The following is a 25,382-nucleotide window of genomic DNA, read 5'->3' as shown; positions in this document are numbered from 1 at the left end:
GTCCCAGTGAATACGTATCTTGGTGAATGGTGTGTGAAAGCGGATTCCTTCCTCTTTTCGGATGCTTTTAACATGTTTGTATGCTTTACGTTGTTGTACTACAGCAGTAGTAGAATCGTGGTCAAAAGACAGCATTCATTCTCCAAGTTGGATCTTCTTTTGCCATGCCTGTTTGAGAACCATCTCTTTAACTTTAAACTGGAGAAAGTGGACAGTTATGGATCTCGGAGGTGAGCTGGGGTTTGGTTTCTGTGCCAGGGCTCTGTGTGCTCGTTCAATCTGTAAATCTGTCGTTTCAGGGATTGACATTTCACTTCTGAGCAGTTTTCCACAAAGTGAGGTACTGTGCTGCCTTCTGCACCCTCCGGCATACCATATATCCGCAGATTATTTGTTCGGGATCTGGACTCCAGATCGTTCAGTTTGTCGACATGTATCTTCTGATCTTTCAGTGTTTCTTGGAGTACGTTGTTTGCAGCAGTACTCCATGTTTCCAGCTCCTCTATTCGGGCGGCGGCTTCTTCCGTTTTTTAAATTTTGGTCTTGTATTGCTTGCGTGTTCGCTGCCATCTGATGATTCATTTCATGTTTAAATTCGACCAGCTCTTCGCTCATATCCCGCTTGAATTCGTTTTTGAATGATGTGAAGTACGCTTTTAATTCTCTTCTCAAGTTGCTGATTTGTGTACTTATGCTTTTTAGTCCCTCATGAAGGGCCTCTGTTGCTTTGTCTCCGCCAACTTGTTTGTTTTTGTCTTCGCTTGTGTCGCTTCGAGCCTGTCCTTCTGTTTCTTGCTTTTCTTGCATCTTTCTGCTCTTTGTTTTGACTCCCCCAGTCATGGGCGGCACGGTAGCGCAGCGGTAGAGTTGCTGCTTTACAGCGAATGCAGCGCCGGAGACTCAGGTTCGATCCTGACTACGGGTGCTGCACTGTAAGGAGTTTGTACGTTCTCCCCGTGACCTGCGTGGGTTTACTCCGAGATCTTCGGTTTCCTCCCACACTCCAAAGACGTACAGGTATGTAAGTTAATTGGCTGGGTAAAATGTAAAAAATTGTCCCTAGTGGGTGTAGGATAGTGTTAATGTACGGGGATCACTGGGCGGCACGGACTTGGAGGGCCGAAAAGGCCTGTTTCCGGCTGTATATATATGATGATACTGTACTCATTTAAAACTTAAACACTCGCTTACTTTGAATTTAGGGGAGGTTTATTTGTCCGACCTTACGGAGCTCTCTGTCTAATCAGCCACCATGCTCTGCTGCCTCTAAAATCAGTTTTTAAACTTTAATACTTAAGTAAGATGGCCGCCGATCCCTTTGAATCCGTCTTGACCCGTCTTGACCCATTCCTTCTCTCCTGAGATGCTGCCTGACCTGCTGAGTTACTCCAGCATTTTGTGAATAAATACCTTTTAAAACTTTAATACTTACATAAGATAATAATAATAATAATAATAATATTCATTTATTGTCATTGCAACGAGTACAACGAAATTAAAAAATAGCCAATCCTGACGGTGCGTACAAACATATATGCAATAAATGCAAAAACAAATAAATACATAAATACAATTAAATACAATTATATTAAGTACAAGATTTTTTAACGGTGTTGCCTAGTGCAAAGGTAGTGTTCAGTTCTCGTATGGCCCTGGGGTAAAAACTGTTCTTAAGTCTGTTTGTTCGGGATTTGATCGACCTGAAACGTCGACCAGAGGGCAGATGAACAAACAGACGGTGGCCGGGGTGGGATGGATCTTTTATTATTTTGCCTGCTCTACTGAGGCAGCGTAGTCTGAACAGGTGCTCCAGGGAGGGCAGTGAGCAGCCGATGATCTTCTGGGCCGTCGTGATGACCCTCTGAAGGGCCTTCCTGTCCTTTTCTGAGCAGCTGGCATACCATGTGGTTATACAGTATGCCAGCACACTCTCGATGGAGCAGCGATAGAAGGACAACATGAGCTTCTCCTGCAGGTTGGTTTTCCTGAGGATCCTCAGGAAGTGGAGTCTCTGCTGTGCCTTCTTTACTGTGGTGATGGTGTTGGTAGACCAGGTAAGATCCTCTGCGATGTGCGTACCCAGGAACCTGAAAGCTGGTACCCTTTCCACACAGACCCCATTGATGTAGAGTGGGTCGTAATCTCCACTGGTTTTTCTAAAGTCAATTATAAGTTCCTTTGTTTTGGAGGAGTTCAGGACCAGATTGTTCACTGAACACCATGCTGCCAGCCTTTGGATTTCATCCCTATAAGCTGTCCCATCTCCTTCTGAGATGAGTCCAACCACAGTCGTGTCATCCGCGAACTTGATGATGGTGTTGGTGGGATGGGTGGGGGCGCAGTCGTGAGTGTAGAGGGAGTAAAGGATGGGGCTCAACACACAGCCCTGTGGTGAGCCGGTGCTCAGTGTAATGGTGGAGGAGAGGTGAGGGCCTATTTTGACGGTCTGGGGGCGGTTGGTCAGGAAGTCCTTGATCCATTGGCAGATGGTTTGGGAAAATCCAAGGTCGGAAAGTTTGGTGACCAGTCTGCTCGGGATGACCGTGTTAAAGGCAGAGCTGAAGTTGAGGAAGAGCATCCTCACATAGCTCCCCTGGTGTTCAAGGTGGGTCAGTGCAGTGTGAAGAGCAGTGTCGATGGCATCCCCTGTAGACCTATTTGCTCTGTAGGCAAACTGGTGTGGGTCGAAGGTGGGTGGGAGGCTGGCTTTGATGTGCTGCAGGACCAGTCTCTCGAAGCACTTTGTGATGACCGGTGTGAGTGCTACCGGACGGTAGTCGTTAAGACCGCTGATGACAGACTTTTTCGGCAGTGGGATGATTGTGGCGGACTTCAGGCAGGGAGGGATGGTGGATTTTAAAAGGGACAGGTTGAAGATTTTTGTGAAGACCTCAGATAATTGGTCTGCACATTCCCTCAGCACTCTGCCCGTCACACCATCGGGGCCTGCAGCTTTCCTGGGATTCACTGCTCTGAGCACGCGCTTAACATCATACTCCTGCACAATGAAGGTGTTGCTGTCAGGTGCTGGAGAGGGTGTTATGTCTGCCACTGTAGCTTTCACCTCGAAACGAGCAAAGAAACAGTTAAGTTCCTCTGCCAGCGAGGCGTCGCCGTCGGCAGTCGTGCGGTTGCTGGTCTTGTAGTTGGTGATGTGCTGGATGCCTTGCCATACCCGCCGTGGGTCATTGTTGGAAAAGTGGTCCTCAATCTTCCTCTTGTAGGACGCTTTGGCATCCTTGATGCCTCTCTTCAGGTTGGTTCTAGCAGCACTGTATAGAGCTCTATCACTAGACCTGAAGGCGGTGTTACGGTCCTTGAGGAGAGACCTGACATCCTTTGTCATCCAGGGTTTTTGATTGGGATACAACCGGATGCGTTTGTCGACGGTGACATTGTCAACACAGTTTTTGATGTAGCAAAGTACAGTTGATGTGTACTCCTCCAAGTCATGATCCTCAAAAATATCCCAGTTGGTCCTTTCGAAGCAATCCTGCAGCTGCGAGGAAGCTCCTTCAGGCCATGTCTTAACAGTCTTTATGGTGACTGGAGCTTTCCTCCTGAGTGGGGTGTATGCTGGAGTTAGGAATATGGACAGGTGATCTGACTGCCCCAGGTGTGGTAGTGGTGCTGACCTGAAACCCTTCTTAATATTTGAGTAAACCTTGTCTAGTGTGTTTTTCCCCCTGGTAGCACATCTTATGTGTTGTTCAAGTTTCGGGAGAACTGACTTTAGGTCTGCATGGTTGAAGTCCCCGGCTATGATGTGGGCTGCTTCTGGATATGTGCTCTGTTGTGAGTTTCCACGTGCGCATCCACGTGTGCGCAGTTGGGGAGGGTTGCTGCTCGGATGGGGGTGGGACCAGCACGAGTGACGGGAGTAGCGGCCAATGAGGGGGGGGGGGGTGAAGAGAGCTCTCCTGCTGCTGGCTGCAGGAGAGGTTTGCACGGAGGGTTGCCGGGCTCGCTGGAGAGATTTGGACTAATTATCAACTGGAGATTAAAAAATAGACAGGAAAAAACAACACGGAGAGGCAATATAAAGTAAAAAACGCTTCCATAAGCTAGGGTACGTTGTGTCTTTTTTAAAATTAAATTCCCCTCTGCTTTCAATGGGGTAGAGATTTTGTCTAGTGGAATGCACTACAATGGTGAGAACTATATTCTACACCCTCTATCTTCCCATTTGCTTGACCTAATGTACTTGAGTGTGACATGCTTGTATTTATGGATAGTATTATCTGATATGGTTAGACAGCGTGCAAATAAAGCTTTTCACTGAGCCTAGGTACACAGGCCAATATTAACTACATTGTAGTTAAACCTAAAATGTAAGTACATTAAGGAAGTGCAACAACAAGAAGACCTAGGGTAGGAATGTTGAGAACATGTTTGGGAAAGCAGATGGGAACTTTGGCTTTGTAGACGAGAGCAAAAATAATAAACGAGGGCTAAACTTTACAAATCACTGGTTTTATATGGAATATTATGCGCAATTCCTATGGAAAAATATTCAGAGAGACTGCAGAAGAAGTTTGTCAGGGTGAAATCGGGGTTGAGTCATGTTACTTCTGTGGAGAGCCTATTAGAAAGGTCAAAGGCGGTGAGGGGATTTAATTAAAAAATGCACAAAGTGCTGAAGTAACTCAGTAGATCAGGCAACATCTCTAGAGAACATGGATAGATGACGTTTCGGATCAGGATCCTTCTTCAGACTTTAGATTTAATAGTAGTATTCAAAATCATGAGAGATTTTAATGGAGGAAGCAGAGAGAATTTTGTTTCTTATGGCAAAAGGATTTGTAACTGGAGCTCACTGATTTAAAAATTGCAATAGAACTGGAGTGAAAGTGAGGGAAGAATATTTTTCAGTGGAATGTTAAGATCTTGAACACATTATAGGAGTTTCCATATTAAATTCCAAAAAGCAAGTGGATGTGTGCTTGATGGAGAACACTGAAGTCTGGAATTATGTTGGACTGCTCTTTATCCTATCAGAGACATCACCTCTACCTCATCCACTCTGCAGTTTAACAACCTTCTTTCATCTCCTTCACAATTCTGACAAAAGGTCTTTGACCTGAAACGTTCTTCCCATAGGAATCCTGACCTGCTGAGTATTTCCAGCATATATTAAAAAGTAGCAGAAAAGTTGTAGCATTCCTCAACACGGAATGATAACATTGATGTTCAGCTTATATTTTCAGTTTAGACTGAACTCAGTCAGAACTGTTCAACAAACAAGAATATGATTAGTCAACCCAACATTACACTCTCAAATATATTCTCCCTTCCTCCAAGTTAATTGTATATTTTTTTATATCATGCATTTGTATTGAAGTTGTTTACATTCATAGTTTGGTTATTCATTTATTGTTTTGTTTATCTATGCTGCTCTAAGTAAGAATTTCATTGTTTTGTTTTTTGGAACATATGATAATGAAGCACTCATGACTCGTCTTTCAAGGAAGGAACTTGGGCAAGATTGGTTGAGGATTGCCCAACATTCCTAAAGTAAAACCAAACCAATTGAGAAAATATTTAATAACTGCAAACAAAGTGACAGACTGGTTAAACTTGATTTCATAGAGTCTTCCTTTGACTTTTTATTTTCAAAAATAAGCTTTCAACAGAATAAAAAATATGTGAAACACAAAACTACACAAAAAAAACTCTTCAACACTCGATATTGTCAAGTGACATTCTGGCTAAATTTGATTTTACGTGGGCATCCTTTGACTTTTTATGTCCAAAAATAAACTTTATTCAGTATAAAAAATACATAACTACAAACTGCACAAAAACTCTTCAACTCTCAGTGTCAAATTGGGTCGTGTTTAAACATAAACTGAGGCTATCTTTAAACATAACCCCCCTGAGCACTTGTGTAGCGCCCTGAAGTGACATTCCTGCCCTTGTGTGAGGGATGCCCCCTCAAGGTCTATTATCTTTGAGCGTGACTGAGTGCACCAGGTAACTCTGCTGCAACACGTATGTTGCAAAGCCAAGGAGTGGCCAGGGAACACCAAGACGTTGGCACGGCGGCCGCTGACGCGTAAGTAAAGCGTCAGTGCGTACGTAAAGCGTCAGTGCGTACGTAAAGCGTCAGTGCGTACGTAAAGCGTCAGTGCGTACGTAAAGCGTCAGTGCGTACGTAAAGCGTCAGTGCGCACGTAAAGCGTCAGTACGCACGTAAAGCGTCAGTACGCACGGCGTCACTGGGGGGAAGTGCAGCAGTCGGTGGATGGTCACCCGGCAGTGACAAGAAGGAGCGAAGGACAGAAGGAACTGCGCCGGAGGTAAGGGTCCCGCTCTCTGCTGCAATGTCCGACAAATCGCGGGAAGGAAGGGAAAGGGAAAGGGAAAGGGAGGCGACACGACTTGACTTGACGTGGTCAGAAAGGTGAAGTGAAATGCGGCAGAGAGACCCGAGAGGCCTAGGCCCAGCCGCCCGGATATCCGCAGGCCCGGCTCCGAGGTGGGGCGATCTCTACCCCAAGCATCTTCCAGCGTCAGCAGGCATGGTGGCGGCCTGTAGTTTGAAGAGTAAACGTGGACAGCATCGGTGCATTATAGACTGCATGTGTTGGTTTGATGGCAACATGGGTTGCGCTGTTTTTCTTATTTTTTATAAATTATATATTTTTTAATTCGTCAAAAGTTGGTCGGAGCCCAGGCGTGTCTTTTTGTTTTACTTCATGTGATGTGTCCACGGTGATACTAAGGCTAAGCATGAAACACTTTATCCCATCGGTTGTGAAATAGTCTGGTTGGGAGTGACTTTTTCTACTGAAAAGTTTGCTTGACACGTGACTTGAATTGAGTCAGAACTCAGTGCCCACATTCTTAAAATAGGACTGCCCCGATTCTTGAGGTTACGTTTGTCAGAGAAAGGTATTCGTCTCCCCAAAGTGTTGTTGTGGTTGGATATCGAGCAGGAAATGGGAATAAACAAGGAGAAATTAACTGTTTTGCTGACAAATTTTGTAAAACATATTTCATGAATTTGGGGTGGAAATTTCAACGTTGTTCTCCTAATTTCAAACACTGATTTATTGTTACATTGAAGATTGTCATTAAACAAGTTATTGCTTTGCACTTTGCTGCTGGATGACTTAAGAAACTAATTGTCTAATTAAAATTGTTTAAAGTTTACTCAAATAGTCTGTTCCAAATCATTTGTTTTTGAAGTAGTCTTATTGGTGGTCTTGTTGATGGTTTTTCCCAGTTGGATAGCCTGTCAATAATTGGCTACGAGAATGAAATGTCAGCTTGTTGACAAATACTTGTTGAAAGTTTAATGTGCAGTGTTCAGTTGAGCTTAGGACTTGGTATTACAATCCCTACTGTAATTGGCACCTTCTTAATCTCTTGAGTGGGGGTAGGGGTAAAGACCTCATTGGGGTCATCAGGTGGGCACCCTCCTTCCTTGGTGTTTCGTTGATAGGCCCACGACACCTCCAGAGGGCTCAACAGCGATACCTGGCGTCCCAGGTGCGCTCCCCTCTGTTTTTACCCCCGTTGCTGGTCATTTTGCAGCCCAGTTGGAGTCTTTCCTCTTCAGCCACAGCCAGTTGCTGCTTCGCTCGGCAGCCTCTGACAGCGGCTCGAAGGGCTGAATGGCCTACTCCTGCACCTCTTGTCTATTGTCTAAGGCCTGTCCTCGGACTCCCATTCCCTTCAGGAGTCTGGTTAGTGACATGGCTACAAACCCTCTACAACCAACCTCTACAGGGAGCACCTGGGCACGCCAGCCGTGTTGTTTTGCCTCGGCTGCTAAGTCTGAATACTTCAGGCATTTTCGTTAATGCGCTTCACCAACTGCAGCCTCCCAAGGCACAGTTAACTCCATGATATACAGGGACTTCTGTGAGGTTGACCACAAGATCAGGTCTGGCCTGGGATTAGTTGTGATGATCTCTGATGGAAATATGAGCTTCTGATCTAGATCAGACTGCATTTTCCAGTCCCCGGCAGTGTCCAGGAGGGTTGGTTCCTTTCTTGCAAATGGCTTCTCTGGAAGTTGTCCTGCTCTGACAAAATGGGTGGTTTTCAAGAAACCAGGCGTTGGGGGAGGGAGGGCATTGGTGGTAGTTCTTCTTCCTTCCTAGGTAATCGTCAGTTGTCGAAGGACCTGATTGTGCCTCCATGTGTAGCGGCCTTGTGAAAGACGGTTTTTGCAACCAGTGAGGATGTGTCTTAATGTTGCTGGGGTTTGGCAGAGAGAACATGATGGACCTTCTACAAACCACTGGTTCAGGTTCTTGGATGTGGGGAGAACATCGTAGGTGGCTCTGATGATGAAGCTAAGACGGCTCCCTTCCATCTCCCGCAGATCCTTCCAGTTAAGCCTAAGATGCTGCAGGTATTCCCAGGTAGTCCACTGGCCCTGTTTGGACTGTGAGACTGCCTTTGCGCATCTCTCTGCCTCCTCTTGCTGATGGATCTCAGCAACTACCAGCTTTCTTCTCTGGATGGATGTTGCCTTGTGCCATGCGGGTCGACTTGTCCCGGGTCCAATCCCACCTCTTCCCTGCTGCACCTGTCCTACAATGTCTCTGTGGCTGAGAGCAAATTTTGCTAGCTGTACGGCCTCCGATGGGGTCCACCTCCTCCCAGTTGCCAGTCTGGGAGCAGCCGCTCGTTCCACATCATCTTGAGACTCGGTCAGGGTCATGTCCAGCCTCACTTTGGTGCATTTGTATTCTTCTGTGAGGCTAGAGACAGGCAATTCCAGAGCGCTGTGTCCATACAAGTCGAATATTGCTGTGGCAACGCGGGAGTCCAAGGTTTGTTTTTGTTCTTGATGTATGAACTGACTGTTCTCTCCAGCTTCTCGACTTTGGTGATGGGGACCTCGTAGACCGTCAGAGGCCACATCAGACGGGGGAGCAATCCAAACTGCAGCACCACAGTTTCAGCTTGCCAGGAAGCAAGGTCTTGTCTATGCTGGCATGGCCTTTGATGGTTTCTTCCCTCAGTTGGTCACACTGGTGTGAGTCTTTGAGGCTTGCATTGTACCATTGCCCTAAACTCTTGACTGGCAGCTCTGACACCATTGGAATGGGCATTTCATCAATGAGGAATCCGTGGTCTACGATTTTTCCTCTGATGATGGATATGTTCCGGTTTTGCTGAGTTTCAACTTCATCCGGGCCCATGTTATGTTCGCATGAAGCTTTTCCAGCAGGTGCTTGGTACATGCAATGGTTAAGGTCAGGGTGGTCATGTCATCCATGTATGCGCGAATAGGAGGTAGCCGCTGCCCAGACTGCAGCAGCTCTCCTCCTACAACCCACTTGGAAGCTCGGATGATCACTTCCATCGCCATGGTGAAGGTTAGCGGGGAGATGGTGCAACCTGCCATTATTCCCACTTCCAGTGATTGCCATGATGTTGTGTATTCTGTTGTTGTAATATTGAATTGCAAATCTTGGAAGTAGTCTCTGACCAGGTTTGTAAAGGTCTTTGGCACATGGAAAAACTCGCAGGCTGTCCAGAGGAGAGAATGGGAAACAGATCCAAAAGCATTGGCTAGGTCCAGGAATAAGACATGCAGATCTCTTCCTTCCCTTCTTGCAGACTGGATTTGATGCCATATCATGCTTGTGTGTTCTAAGCATCCAGAGAAGCCTGGCATACCAGCTTTCTGTATCGACGTGTCAATCAAGTTGTTCTGTTTCAGATAGGTTATCATCCTTTGAGCTACAATGCTAAAGAAGATCTTCCCTTCAACATTCAAGAGATAGATTTGCCGGAATTGGTCGATGTTTGAGGCATCCTTTTCCTTGGGGATTACCACTCCCCCTGCTCTTCGCCATGCTTTTGGGATGGTTTGTTTTTTCCATGCCACCTTCATTTGCCTCCATAGGAATCGTAGGACATTTGGAGCATTTATGTACAGCTGGTATGGAACTCCGTTTGGTCCAGGAGCTGAAGGTGCCCTTGCCTTCCTTACGGTTTTCTCGACTTCGTTCCGCTTTGGGAGGTTGTCGGCCAACTGGTGTTCTGGTCGAGGAATGGGTGGCATGTCTGGAGGTATCCCCCTCTGCTCAAATCTTTGGATGTCTCTGTGCGTTGATTTCAGGTGGTCCTCCAACTCCCTCTTTGACACCTTAAGTGTCCCGCTCTTTTCCTTTGTGAAGAGTCCTTTCACAAATCTGAAGGGATGTTTGTAGAACGATGTTCTTGCCCTCTCCTTTTTCCGTCGAGTTCTGATGTTTTCTGCTCTCCGAAGTCTTCCCGGGCGTTCCTTTAGATCTGCTTGCAGGAGGTTGATGCCCACTCTTTCCTCCACTGAGGATTTCCTCTACCGTTTCCTCAGGTCCCTTCTCTCTTTGATTAGACGCTCGATTTCTCGCTGCCTTCTGAGCTTGGGATGGGTTGTTGTTTCCTTCTTGGTTGTTTCCTCCTTTTTGGTTCCGAACCTTTCTGCCCCGTAGAAGTAGATTGGATCACTCATTTTCTCCATTTTCTTCTCCACTGTTCCTTTAAGTCCATCTAGGATCGTACTCGGGTCTGTGTCGATTGTTGCCCACTCTTTCTTGGTGCTGGACTTTGGCCACTTCACATGATATCTGTGGCCTTGCATGTTCTTCTCCAAGGCAAGTGCTTGAATTACTCTCCTTGGCCACTAGGGTATTGATGCTCGTTGGACTGTGGGTTGTATCCTGCCGCTGAGCTTCACTCAACTGATTTGATCTTTTCCTCAGGAGATACTGATCAATGCGAGGTCCCGGCCTCACCTCCTTCAAGCACTTCATCCGCCCTTGATGTATTTTCAGTCCTCTTATGGATGTTATCTTGGACCAGCCGCATCTACACACTTGGAGTTTTTGTCCTGCAGCTGATGTTATAAGTGCCGTGCCGATTATCTTATTCGTCGTCGTATTCATGCCAGGGTCGGTTACCGGGTTATCATCCGATGATTCATCTTCCGCCCCCGCTCTCGCAGACTCGGGGGGTATGAGAAATCCTTTGTCCTAAATTTAAAAAACTTATTTTAAAATGTAAAATGGCAGTTTTCTCAAAGATTTGCAAACTTTTTTTTTTGTGTTGGAAATGTGAAACTGTAAGCTGTTTTACTTGCAATATTGTACTAATTTTAATACTGCATTGCAGAAATACAAGGTCAGGTGGTACACTGGATAAAAACATGTAACATTGAACTTAGCCATTCATAACTAAAGAGGTGGAGGGTTGAAGAAGGGGGGAAAAGGGAGGTATAGATCAAAGATACTAGGAGCAAGATAGACCACTCGACCCTAAAAACTGGAGTATGTCATGGTGCCATTTTAGTAGGCAGAAACTTGCAGAAACATTTAAAAAGAAAAATAGCAAAAATCTGTAAATTGACAGATAAGATATATTCTGCATTTTAATGTTGTCGTCATACATACTGTTCCCCCAAAACACTGATTGCACAGGAGAGGTGGGTTTTGCTTACTAAAATGGCGGACTTTACGCTCCTTTGCGTACTATGCTTCTGGAGAGGTGATTTCAATGGAGTGGTCCATCTTGTTCCTCTAGTATCTTTGGTATAGATATTTCAGGAATCACTAGAGTCAGGAGTGGTCCCAGATGATTGGAAAATTGCCAATATTACCCCGCTGCGCAAATAGGGAGCAAGGCAGAATAATGGGATCTATAGGTTGGTTAGTCTGACTTCGGCGGTTGGCAAGATCTTGGTGTCCATTATAAATGATAAGGTTATGGAGTACTTAGAAGTTCATGATAAAATAGGCCAAAGTCTTGTGGCTTTGTGAAGGGGAGGTCTTGCTTGACAAATTTGCTGGAATTCTTTGAAGAAGTAAATAGTAGGACAGACAAAAGAGTCAGTAGATGTTGTATACTAAGATTTTCAGAAAGCCTCTGATAAGGTGCCACACGTTACGCTGCTTGGGAAGATGAGAGCCCACAGTATCAAAGGGCAGATACTGCCATGGATAGCAGGTTTGCTGGATGGCAGAAGGCAAAGAATGGCAATAAAGGGGGCCTTTTGGTTGGCTGCCAGTGACGAGTGTAGTTCCGCAAGGGTCAGTGCTGGGGCCGCTACTCTTCACATTGTATATTATTGATTTGGATGAGGGGATTGAAGGCTTTATGGGAAAGATTGTGGATGGTACAAAAATAGGTGCTGGGGCAGGTAGTGTAGAGACAGCAGGGTAGACACAAAATGCTGGAGTAACTAACGGGACAGGCAGCATCTCTGGAGAGAAGGAATGGGTGACGTTTCGGGTCGAGAAGTTAAGACCCATTCTTTCTCTCCCGAGATGCTGTCAGTCCTGCTGAGTTACTCCAGCATCTGCAGTTCTTTCCTACACATAGAGAAAGCAGGGACTCTGCAGAAGGACTTGGACAGGTTGGAAGAGTGGGCAGAGAAGTGGCAGATGGAATATAGTGTAGCAAAGTGGGGAGTCATTCATTTTGGTTGTAGGATTAAAGGCATAGACTATTTTCTAAATGGGGTGGGAATCCAGAAATCGGCGGTTCAAAGGGATTTGGGAGTGCTGGTGCAGAATTCCCAAAAGGTTAATCTGCAAGTAGTAAAGAAATTATAGGAAGGATGTCGACAAAATGGAGAGGGTACAGAGGAGATTTACTAGAATGTTGCCTGGGTTTCAGCACTTAGGCTACAGAGAGAGGTTGAACAGGTTGGGTCTTTATTCTTTGGAGCGTAGAAGGTTGAGGGGGGACTTGATAGAGGTTTTTAAAATTTTGAGGGACGGACAGAGTTGACGTGGGTAGGCTTTTCCCTTTGAGAGTGGGGAAGATTCCAACAAGGGGACATAGCTTCAAAATTGAGGGACAAAGGTTTAGGGGTAACATGAGGGGGAACTTCTTTACTCAGAGGGTGGTGGCTGTATGGAATGGGCTTCCGGTGGAAGTGGTGGAGGCTGGCTCGATTTTATTATTTAAGAGTAAATTGGATAGGTATATGGATAGGAGGGGATTAGAGGGTTATGGTCTGAGTGCAGGTAGATGAGACTAGGTCAGGGAGAATGGTCGGCGTGGACTGGTAGGGCCGGACAGGCCTGTTTCCATGCTGTAGTTATATGTTATATGTTATATGTTAAAGCAAACTCATTTCAAGTGGACTTATATACAAAAACAGGGATGTAATGTTAAAGCTCTAAGGCGCTGGTAAGGCCACTTTTGGAATATTATGAGCAACATTGGGCACCATATCTGAGGAAGGGTGTGCTGAATCTGGAAAGGGTTCAGAGGAGGTTTACAAGAATGATCCCAGGAATGGGAGTATTTGTCGGCACGAGGCCTGTACTCGCTGGAGTTTAGAAGAATGAGGGGGGGCCTCATTGAAACATCCAGAATAGTGAAAGACTTGGTTAGAGTGGATGTGGAGAGGTTGTTTCCACTAGTGGGAGAGTCTAGGACTAGAGGTCATAGCCTTAGAATTGAAGGACTTTCCTTTAGGAAGAGATGATGAGAAATTTATTTTGTCAGAGGGTGGTGAATCTGTGGAATTCTTTGCCACAAAAGGCTGTGGAGGCCAAGTCAGTGGATATTTTTTAAGGCAGAGATAGATAGATTCTTGATTAGTACAGGTGTCAGGTTATGGGGAGAAGGCAGGAGAATGTCAAGTCAAGTCAAGTCCATTTTTTATTTGTATAGCACATTTAAAAACAACCCACGTTGACCAAAGTGCTGTACATCTGATTAGGTTCCAATGGAAAAAGAAAAGAAACATACAGTAGCACGCAAACAGTTCACAGCGCCTCCTCAATGAGCCTCAAACGCTAGGGAGTAGAAATAGGTTTTGAGCCTGGACTTAAAGGAGTCGATGGAGGGGGCAGTTCTGATGGGGAGAGGGATGCTGTTCCACAGTCTAGGAGCTGCAACCGCAAAATGGGGTTAGGAGCCATGATTGAACGGCGGTGCTGACTTGATTGCCCGAATGACCTAATTCTACTCCTATTCCTGATGACCGTATGCAGAGAAATCTAAGATTTAAATGACAAAAGTAGTGATGGTGCTGCGTGCAAAACTGGAGAGAAAAGAATTAATAATACAGTAACTTAAAGGGATGTAAATAAAAGGTGACTAAGCATATGAAATCATCAATAGAAAATATGCTGGAAATGTGAGAGGCTGCAGTTAAAATTGTTTATCTTGATGCAAGTACAGAAGATTAACCAAGTTTATCTTGTAGCAAGGCCCAAGTAGGTTTGAGCAATGTAGGAGAGACTGAAGACGGGTGTCAAACTGGGTGTAGTGGAGAATTGAAATGATAGGTAAATGGAATCTTGGTTATGCATGTAAGCAGAAGAGATTTTTTTATGCTGAACTTTTTGTTTATTATGATGTTAAGAGTACTATGTTTGCATTTCTGTTGTGCTGCTGCTACTAAGAATTTAATTATTCTGTTTTGAAGTGGTTACCTAGCTTGTTTGGTTTGCCATTATAATGGAAACTATTCCACAAGCAGTATACTTGGCTTGGTTTAGAGATACAGCGCGAAAACAGGCCCTTCAGCCCACCAAGTCTGCACTGACCAGCGATCCCCGCGCATTAACACTGTCTTACACACAGGGACAATTTACACTTGTACTAAGCCAATTAACCTACAAACCTGTATGCCTTTGGAGTGTGGAAAGAAACCAAAAAGCTCAGAAAATCCACGCATTCATGGGGAGAATGTACAAACTCTGTACAGACATAGTCAGGACTGAACCCAAGTCTCTGATGTTGTAAGGCAGCAACTCTATTGCTCTGCCACCGTAGTTAGAAATCACTTCTAATTTGCAAGAAGTACAATGCTTCATCTTGGTGTGTTTAGATCTTGAAAGGTGCAAAGACAAATAGGTGAGATGGCAGTTATGCCCTCTATTCCCTACAGGAAAACACTGGGTGGTGAATGGACATTTATTGAGATGTCAGTGAATCAGCATAGTCTGGAGAGAAAGATGGCTTTTGGAAAAGGAAAAATGTGTTAATTGATGATCTCACGCTGAAGATGTCAGATTACTTTGAATGTGGAGTTTAGAAGGATGTGGATAATGGGGGCTCTGAGATAAGGGGAATCCATGGTTAAGGGAACAAAGAATTTGAAACTGATGTGGATTGCTTTGATGGAAATGGAGAGAACCTAAATATTCTTGGTCATCAGAGTGGATGAAGCAAAATCATGGTAGCTGAAAAAGATGGTAAATGGAGTGAGATTTTTCTAGTTTAATGAAGGTGCAAAAGTAATGCCTTTATACTTATCAAAGTTCCAGAAAAAGGGAGAGATAATATCATGAGTTGGATTGAAATAAGAAATATTTCACGTATCCAGAGATTGGCATTGCTTGGACCTTTTACATTATCCCATGAGAATAAGTTCGGCAAGGTGATGGAAATGGGATAGTGGATGAGGATAAGTTGTGTGTTTCAAGGAAAAGGCAGTTATCCAAGTCGGGGGTGAGGCACAGAAAGATTGGGAAATTATGACAAGTTTGGGCCTGGAAACTATTAAAGTGCAGACATTTTAAGGTGTTTATTATACACCAATTTTAGTGGGTTCATATTGAGCAAGATTTCCCTCTGGTGTAAAGGTGAGCAATGGAATTGGAGATATGATAGGAATTGGGGGGGGGGGGGAGAGAAGAAAATGGGGTTAGTGTAAATGTTGATCACCAGTAAAAGGGCCTGTCTAATAATTAATTTGAGTATCAGAGGGAAGCTTGATTGTGCATCTCGATGGAGCAGGCCTTGCCAAAGAAGGAATCAAATATCCTATTTTACTGTAGTACAAAATTAAGATGTTGATTTTCTTTTAGAGATTGAACACGATACACCATGGGAAGTCTCTTGACACTCATGAAGAGTCTGGTAGGAAAAAAGGAAATGCGCATCCTTATGGTGGGACTGGATGCTGCAGGCAAAACCACAATATTGTATAAATTTAAACTTGGAGAAGTTGTGACAACTATCCCGACCATCGGTAAGTTAAACTTTTATGAATATTGAAACAAGCTGTAACTTTTAAAGCAAGAACTGTTCTCAATGGGTAATGATGATCTTTGATAAAGGAGGTCAGAAAATTGAGAATCTAATTTTGTATAAGAGGCCCAGTCTGATATTGTGATACTTGCAAAGGAAAGAACTGCAGTTGCTGGTTAGGCACAAAATGCTGGAGTAACTCAGTGGGATCCCACTCCTAGCTATCCAATGGGATCCAACTACTAGCCGCATCTTCCAATCTCCACCCCTTTCTGCTTTCTGCAGAGACCATTCCCTCTGCAACTCCCTGGTCAACTCGAGCCATCCCACCCAAACCACCTCCTCCCCAGGTACTTTCCCCTGCAATTGCAGGAGATGCAACACCTGTCCCTTTACCTCCATCCCAATGAACTATATTCTGCACCCTGTATCTTCCCCTAAGCTGTATCATATTTGAGTTTGACTTGTTTGCGGTTATGGTAAATCTGATATATTTGGAGCGCATGCAAAGTAAAGCTTTTCACTGTACCTCCTGTACATGTGACAGTTGTAAACCTCAACCTATTTCCTGTCTGCTCTTATAACCTTTATTCCCCTGAACCCCATACCCAGTTTTGAATCCTGTGGTTGAATATTAAAGTCTGGGGAATTGTTAAAGTTTGAGCTTGAGCCTAATTTCAATTTATCTTAGACCAATGTCTGGTGAAGTTTAAACTGTATGCTGTATGTTGGAAATTTAAATAAACAAATAAAGATTAGATTTTCAGTCAGAATTTGGGTTAGTGACCAGACTGGAGGACTAACTTTTCCTTTTTGAAAAATCAAACTGTGCAGAATAAGTAGACTTGCACTTTAAGCATCACTGTGGTGAACTTGGAGACTATTGCTAACCCATATGATTAATGGACTGCTCATAAAGCCAAATCAATGTTCATTATTTGGTCAACCATGTGAGATGAATGCTTTGCATTATGTGACCACTGTGCTTTGTTTGAATCAGAACTATTTCACATAAGGAGCACTTGTATCCGTTGATCAATCAGGTATATGGCGCAAATAGGACCTTCGGCCCAACTCATCCTTACCGACCAAGTTGCCTAACTAAATTAGTCCCATTTCACTCCAAACCTTTCCTGTCCTCGTCTTTTTAAATGTATCCACCTCAACCACTTTCTCCGGCAGTTTGTTCCACATGGGTACCACCTTATGTGGAAATTCAAGGGATGTTAAATATACATTGAGATCTTTTAATGCTGATTTTTCATCTTCTTTGTCTGTATTCTCCTTTAATCCAGTTTCAAAGCTAAATTATAGCAACTGAAACAACTGGTGAGGAAATGTGTAGCAGACCAAGTCATCGTTGCTGCTGTTTTCCTGGCATTTTTTGTGTGTTTGATTTGATTTTGGTATGGTATCCATCTTCGTGTATTGTTTGCAGGTTTCAATGTGGAGACAATTGATTACAAGAATGTGAGCTTCACCGTCTGGGATGTGGGAGGTCAAGATAAAATTAGACCCCTCTGGCGTCATTATTTCCAGAATACACAAGGTACGAATTATTTGCTCTGATGTTTGAACTGTTAAATTGATCTCTGTAGAATTTCTAACGGCGAGACTACATGAAGATTGCCAGTACTCCATTTTGACAGACATTTCCAATCTATGCCTTTTTGCCACATGAATCTCTGCAATGGGGCCTAAACCTACAAGTGTGTTGTCACTGAATGCTGGTCAATGTCTTAATGGAATAATAGACAAAACTATCATTAGTTCATTTTGAGATGGACCATTTTTTTTATGTGCTCAAGTTTGTGTCTTCATTTAATAAATTATGCAAACTTTGGGCAGCTCCAACCAGTGAAAATGAAGTAAAATTTGTGTCTTTCAGCTTGATGCCTTGTTTGATATTTACTGTGTTGAAGTTGATTTTAGAATGAATGCATGTAGGGTGTAACATTGATTCTTGCCAATGCCAAATCCCAACAGGCCAGTAAGGATACTGGCTCTCTGTGGCACTAAATAAACTGTTTGATGGTAATGAGTTGCACATTTTGTAATGCTGGTTTAATTGTACCTTCAGCTTTAAAACCTTAGCCATTGAATCGGAGACATTGACCATTAAACCTGTGCTGGTCGCTAAAAGGTGTCTCTTCTTGGTGTCTTCTTGTAAAAATTAATTTTGTCCGCACTGATAGACAATAGACAATAGGTGCAGGAGCTGATCATTCTCAATCAGTATCCCGTTCCTGCCTTCTCCCCATACCCCCTGACTCCGCTATCCTTAAGAGCTCTATCTAGCTCTCTCTTGAATGCATTCAGAGAATTGGCCTCCACTGCCTTCTGAGGCAGAGAATTCCACAGATTCACAACTCTCTAACTGAAAAAGTTTTTCCTCATCTCAGTTCTAAATGGCCAACCCCTTATTCTTAAACTGTGGCCCCTTGTTCTGGACTCCCCCAACTTTGGGAACATGTTTCCTGCCTCTAACGTATCCAACCCCTTAATAATCTTATACGTTCCGATAAGATCTCCTCTCATCCTTCTAAATTCCAGTGTATACAAGCCTAGTCGCTCCAGTCTTTCAACATCTGACAGTCCCGCCATTCCGGGAATTAACCTAGTAAACCTACGCTGCATGCCCTCAATAGCAAGAATATCCTTCCTCAAATTTGGAGACCAAAACTGCACACAGTACTCCAGGTGCGGTCTCACTAGGGCCCTGTACAACTGCATAAGGACCTCTTTGCTCCTTTCCTCAACTCCTCTTGTTATGAAGGCCAACATTCCATTGGCTTTCTTCACTGCCTGCTGTACCTGCATGCTTCCTTTCAGTGACTGATGCACTAGGACACCCAGATCTCATTGTTCGTCCCCTGTTCCTAACTTGACACCATTCAGATAATACTCTGCCTTCCTATTCTTACCACCAAAGTGGATAACCTCACACTTATCCACATTAAACTGCATCTGCCATGCATCCGCCCACTCACACAACCTGTCTAAGTCACCCTGCAACCTCATAGCATCTTCCTCACAGTTCACACTACCACCCAGCTTTGTATCATCTGCAAATTTGCTAATGGTACTTTTAATCCCTTCATCCAAGTCACTGATAAAGAATGGGTAATAGAGTAAACCTAATTTAGAATCCATTATTTTTATTGAATTATATGGGAAGCAAATATTGAATGTAAAACACTTGCCCTCAAATACCATCGCCATTATTTTATCTTTACTTGTACAGTAAATATTTTTGTCATTGGATAGTCCATATTTTGCACTCATCGTGCTTTCTGTTTAAAGGCTTAATATTCGTGGTTGACAGCAATGACAGTGAGCGCATCAATGAGGCAAGGGAGGAATTGAATCGAATGCTTAATGAAGAGGAGCTGAGAGATGCAGTGTTATTGATCTTTGCAAATAAGCAGGTAATTTGAAAATATACTTTTGTCTTGTTAACCTCTTCCACCAAGGCCATTTAAATTGACAATTTCACTGATGCTAAATTGACAATTTCACCCCGATATTTTGTTTTTCTTGAGATTTGATTCGCTTAGTGTTGACTGTAAATTTAAGGCACTTGCAGACCAAGAGTCGTGGCTGAAAAAATGCATCGCTATTTGGTTTCATTGCCTTAATACTACGATAAACAGCACATGATTTCCAACATTATCCATGAGAAATACAAGGTTTTCAAGCTAAGTTGCAAGATCTCTTGCTGCCTCCTGCAAGAACAGGTGCAGCATCGGAGACTTTTATCCAAAAATTGTGCCTCCACAATACAACACTCCATTGTGAAGTGTTGGTTTATTATTGTCATGTGGCCTGAGACAGTGAAAATCTTTGAGTGCTATCCAGTCAAATCACAGCTTGAGTATAATCGAGCCACAAGTAGAACAGGTTGGGCAAAGTGAAAAATACTAGTTGTGTTACAGCATAGAGTTGAACCATAATCATGCGACTTGGGCAAGAGTTCCACCAACTGAGTAACACATGGTCCTGATAGAATGTTTTAAGATTCGCTTGTACAGCATGGTCACTTGGGAGCATTTGAGTTTCAAGTGTGTCTGCCTATCGTTCTAAGCTTTGGGAGAAGGGAACACAATTATTGATGTTGTTAAGGATAATTTTAAATAAAAGATTTGATGTCCTGTGATCTTTTGCTTTTTCTCCCTTCCTCTTTTATTTCCTGCATTGTGAAATATCTGCATTCTGATGAGTGTTAAAACCCCCATGTGTTATCGGTTCTATTGTACTTTTAGTTTCTATATTTTAGATAATATATTTTTTCATAGTGATGTGAGAGTGCATTGGATGTGTTATATGCAGGTGGAAGCAGATGAAAATATTTTTTTGTAACTTGAATTTAAGGCAATATAATATTGCAGTGATCCCAAGTTTATCCCAAGTCTTGAGTTTATTTCCAGAAGTGATATATTATTACCTCACTCACTGCTCTTATACAATGTTCAACTGATCTTAGCTAGCCCAATACTAAAGCTGACAAAACAATATTCCTTGCACTATCAAGTAAAAGTTAATATGATTTGCCTCTGGATGATAGAAGGCCCTAGTACTAATAACCAGTCTATTGAGTTAACTGACCTCAACAGACTATGGTACACATGGGTAGAGCAAGATTAAATGAGCAAATTGGTGATGGTTCCATCACAAACTAAACAAAATCCTGAGATTTGCACCTGACTAATAGTAGTATATATACTGGGTGACGTCTGTGGCCTGACAGTTGCATGTGAGTTTCAGAGAAAGTTCAGACACATGAGAGATGCAGTACTCTCAGGTTTTACTGGAGATTCTGTCTGGTAAGTGTTACCACATTCTGGAGTTTGAGGAGAAGTTGCTGAGCAGTATGGGGAGAAATGTAGAACATCTGCCTTTAAACTGTTTGCCATCACTTTGCTTTCATGCAGAAAAACAATCTTGTTTCACTCAAGCTTTGTTCTTTCAGGATTTGCCCAATGCCATGACTGCTCTAGAAATCACCGACAAATTGGGATTACACCAGATATGCCAAAGACGATGGTATATTCAGGCAACGTGTGCTACCAGCGGTGAAGGAATTTATGCTGGTCTTGAGTGGTTGACCGGTCAATTGTCAGGACAACACAAGTGATCCATTCCACTTCTCCAAGTCTCTGCATGACCAGCTGTGTGTGATTGTGTGAGAGAGAGAGAGTTTGAGTGGGAGCAGTTTCCTCACCATGTGCCTTTTTATAACACAGATGGGTTTGGGACACTAGTAAGAACGGGTGGTGTGGGCATTGATGAAAGTATTTTACTAATAAATGAATGGCTCTATATTTGAAATAGTTGCCAAATAACACTTGCGGACCCAAAATAAATTTACAATTTGTAATTGCTAGCTAACCAAAAATTAGGAATGTGAATACTATTTATGGCCCCTTTTCTAAATTAGAGAGGGGGGGGGGGGGGGAGGGGGTGGTGGTTAGAGAATGTGCCTGATCACGAGCAGATCTTGTCAATATTGAACGATCCTGCAGAGCTTGGTTTGCAATTTTGCCCAGGTCTGAGTAATGCAGCTTGAGTTTAAATTGTGCAAGTGTTGCTCGTGTGCACCAATCAATTTGGCAATTTAGCAAATGCATCTTGGAAGGAAATTTCCTTGAGTTCTGCCTTGTGTTTTATGGATCTGCAAATGATCCATCAAAATTGACCACGCGAGTGAGATTTCTACTGGTGCAATTTTATGGATTTTAAGTACCTTGTATCAGGTAATTTAATGTTTAGAAGTCACTGAGGTAGCTGCTCCCATTCCTTGTTTTGTAAAGATATTGAATGACACTTGTATGTATTTGCTATAAGGGCAAAGGATGAAATGCATATAATAAATATAACCCTTTTTTTGTTTGGATATGCCAAGACAAGCTCCAGCAACACCAACACTCCCTGAAAATAATGCTCAACGTCAGCGTTGTGACACTACAGGCACAAGTGGAATTTGAAATGCATCTATTTTTCAGAAAGCTTCCCCACATTTGAACATTTTCCAAAAATAAAATTGAAAACTTTTCGGTATATTTCAAATAATTTAGAGGTTTAGTGGAATATTTATCCTGTACAGATTAGCAGCATGCACTTCAAATTGACGTGTTCATTGTATGTTGATGACCAGTTGAATACTGATCTTTATTCAGAGACAACAATATACCTTATGCTTATAGGCATGCTTTAAACTGTAAACTGTAATCTTGTAAATTATAACAATATGAAAGGAAATGGGGCTGGAGAATTATTGGTTTCAATCTACAATTAAATTAAATATGTAATTTAATTTTGCTTGGACATTATGCTCAAACCTAATAGTGGAAATCTGATGCTTAGTTGTGGAATAAGGTTTCTGTAGCAAAATATCAAGAGGTGTAGCAATATAATTTTGAAATTGATCTCAAGAAAAATCAGCTTTTTTTAACCATATCTGTAAACTTGTCTTGGGATGCATTATATGTTAAAGATATCTTTATTAGAATAAATGTTTGCGTTACATACCAGTATGGTTGGATGCCTGTGTGTGACCAAATTGCAGACATTCGTGGATGCGTTTGAGAAAGGTCTGGAGAAGGGAACTTGTTTGCAAATATTTCTGCTGCCAATAAAGGCTTGTTCCCCTTCTTAGCCTCCGCGTATTGATTGATTCCAAGATAGTTTATTCGTCATTTAAATTACAGTACAGGATTTGGAATTGGTATCAATGCGGGTTTTAAGCAGCATTTATTCTGAAGAAGGGTCTAGACCCTAAATGTCACCCATTCCTTCTCTCCAGAGATGCTGGCTGTCCCACTGAATTATTCCAGCACTTTGTGTCTACCTTCATTTCTGAACCACCTAACTAAGGTTTCTAAGTTTTCTGTGTTTTAGTTTGGCCTCAGTTTGATCTTAACATATTGCGATCTTATTTGAAGTGCATAAGGGAGAAAACAAGGGTGCATTTGTACATAAATCCATCAGTGCTGAGAAATGGCACATATGTTCCAGGTGCCAAGTATTTGCCATGTGCATTTTCAAAGCCTCATTCCCCATTCCTATGCTTATAAATATGCTTTCCCCACATCAGGGTGTAAATCCACAGAAAAGATACTTGTCTATACTGAGATTTCTGATTCATGAGAAATTTAAAAAAGACTTATTTCGTTAAAGATAAATATTGGTTTAAAGAAAGGAGCAAAACTTTAACTCAAATGTGTAGTGCAGAGAATCCTAAAGTTAAACTAGTTCAGCCTGAATAATAGCTGAACATCGCGATGGTGAAAATGACTTAAAGTCCAAATGTGATGATGGCAAATGTGGAGCGACAAGGATGAAAAGGCAGCAATAGATTGCAAATGCAATTGATGAGGCAAAAATTGTAGGGACTCTTCAGATTAGTATATCTATTAATCCCACGAGGAATTTAAATATCTAGATTAGTTTTAGCCTAGTTACTGCTGCAGTCCCAGTTTAACAAGCTGGTCATTTGGTAGAAAACTAATTGGAGAATGGGAATAGTTCTGTCCTCAAGAATTGCTTTTGCAAAAATAATCAGAATAGTTCTGATTGGTCATAGAAACACCCTTATCTCCTACAGATTCTAGATTGCTTGCTGAGATTTTCCTGCGTATGTGCAAAAAAACAAATTGCTGGAGGAACTTGCTCTTCTGTACACAGAGTCCCCCCACTCACATGCCACCTGTAGAAAAGGGCAGTACTGCTGTAGATCGTCTGGACTAATGTTCTCCAGGGTTTTCTGCTCAATGTTCCAGCAACTGCAGTCCCTTACCTCTTTTTCCATCATTTTTGGTTTTGATCAAAATAGCTGGTGATGGTAGTTTGTATAGAAACCAGTGGAAACTTTAAAGAATCATTTTCATCAATGGAAATTGTAAACTATGAAGGTCACCTTTTCCTTTTATAAAGAGAATACTTTAAATGCCTGTTCCTAAACAGTGATTCTGGTGTGGCATGGTGCAGCATTCCAAAATGTGTCAGTTGTACAGTACACAAGGGCCACACAGCCTGCTGAATCCTCATTGATCAAGTACCTGTTAAAACCAGTCTTTTTATTTTTCTGCACATTCACCAGCTCTTCAGCCTGTCCTTTTTTCCCTTGGTTCATATTCATGAATGGTTAATAATTGAGTAGTCCTGTTCAATTCTGCCATTTGGCTTTAGCACTTAATATTTCCAACTCAAGTTCTCTTGATTTTTATGTAGCTTATATACCTTTAAATTATGGACCTAGAATATTTTATACTTTGGTGTATTTTATTGTTCAGATGCTATGGCAAATTGTAAATGTTTAAACCCTGCACTAAGCAAAATTAAGTTAAAGCTCAGCTTGGAATTGGATTGGAAGTAAAGCTATTGGCAACTGCAGTATCAACTGAAAGCAAATGGAGTTGTAAGCCCTTAACAGCTATTCCTTTAGTGTAAAGTTCTGTAGTTCTTTGGAGGTGCTGTCCAAAATGGAAATCAGTGACAGTGAAAATAATACAAGGAGAAAAAACAGCATACAACTCCAGTAAATTATTTGATCTGTGCAAGTTTATTTGAATGCAAGATGGCTCCATCCCAAGAATTACAAACCAGAAAGATTCTTTAAACCTGAATTATGTTCATTTGAAACTTCCATTTCACTATTCGCTTTCAAATATACAGATAGCATTAGCTCATAATATTTACTTGAATTCACTGAATCTGTGGTAGGATTCTGAATTGTATATCAAATCACTTAGTACATTTTAATTAAAATTATGTAAAGGAAACGTCCTTGCTCTGAGTTATATTGGAGACTATGCTGTTCTATTTACGGTTGTACTATTAGAAGGAAGGCTTAACTCTTATGAAAATAGGCAACCAGGAAAAAAAAACTGGTTTCTCCATTTTATCATGTGTGATATAGGAGCATATGACTAACCATGACTGTTGATTGTATGCTCAATTGTCTTCAGATCTGGGCAAAATACCAAGTTAATCTCTGGTATGCATCTGGTAACTTGATTTTCTTTCCAAGTACTTGTCATGTTTGAAATTGAAGTTGCTTGTACTATGTCTCAGTGTTATTTACTGAAAGAAACAATCAATTTGTTTTTGAGTGAATTGTTACAAAGCTTCTACCACTTCCCGGAAATTAGTTCCAGAGAATGACTTTTCACTGAAATATTCTGGATTTTTAAAATTTAACTTCCTACTTTGGAGAGTCTTTGCTCTGATTTTACCGTTTTTCACAAAATGAAATAGATTGTCAAAGTCTAAATTTTCTAGTCCCTTTAAAATTCTCTAAATGGAAATCTTTTAACTTTTCCCTTTGAGAATATGCCGTAATTAAATCCCCATATTTTCTTATTTTGGTACCCTCTTCTGCATTCTTACAGTGTGCTGCAAGAGTAGTCTTGTTCGAATGATATAGATCACTAAAGAGATGG

General features: G+C 42.3%; 1 protein-coding gene across 1 annotated transcript; it reads left to right on the top strand.

The window, feature by feature from the left end:
* Window positions 1–6,196: 6,196 nt before the first annotated feature.
* LOC144607776 (ADP-ribosylation factor 2-like) lies at window positions 6,197–21,408 on the top strand. The gene is made up of 5 exons (XM_078424837.1): window positions 6,197–6,299; window positions 15,780–15,943; window positions 17,381–17,491; window positions 19,246–19,370; window positions 20,912–21,408. The coding sequence occupies exons 2-5, from the start codon at window positions 15,799–15,801 to the stop codon at window positions 21,074–21,076; spliced, it is 546 nt and encodes a 181-aa protein (XP_078280963.1). The 5' UTR covers window positions 6,197–6,299; window positions 15,780–15,798; the 3' UTR covers window positions 21,077–21,408.
* The last annotated feature ends 3,974 nt before the right edge of the window (window positions 21,409–25,382 follow it).

This window comes from Rhinoraja longicauda, chromosome 29 (genome assembly GCF_053455715.1).
Source record: "Rhinoraja longicauda isolate Sanriku21f chromosome 29, sRhiLon1.1, whole genome shotgun sequence".
In the NCBI taxonomy this organism is placed as follows: domain Eukaryota; kingdom Metazoa; phylum Chordata; class Chondrichthyes; order Rajiformes; family Arhynchobatidae; genus Rhinoraja; species Rhinoraja longicauda.
The sequence above is the reverse complement of the archived record's forward strand: the minus strand, read 5'-3'. Positions and strand labels throughout refer to the sequence as shown.

Bases quoted from the DNA above. Each gene is read 5' to 3' on its own strand.
- LOC144607776 (XM_078424837.1), top strand. From the start codon at position 15,799: ATGGGAAGTCTCTTGACACTCATGAAGAGTCTGGTAGGAAAAAAGGAA. The intron at 15,944-17,380 runs GTAAGTTAAACT...TATTGTTTGCAG, and splicing joins GACAACTATCCCGACCATCG to GTTTCAATGTGGAGACAATT. The intron at 17,492-19,245 runs GTACGAATTATT...TTCTGTTTAAAG, and splicing joins TTATTTCCAGAATACACAAG to GCTTAATATTCGTGGTTGAC.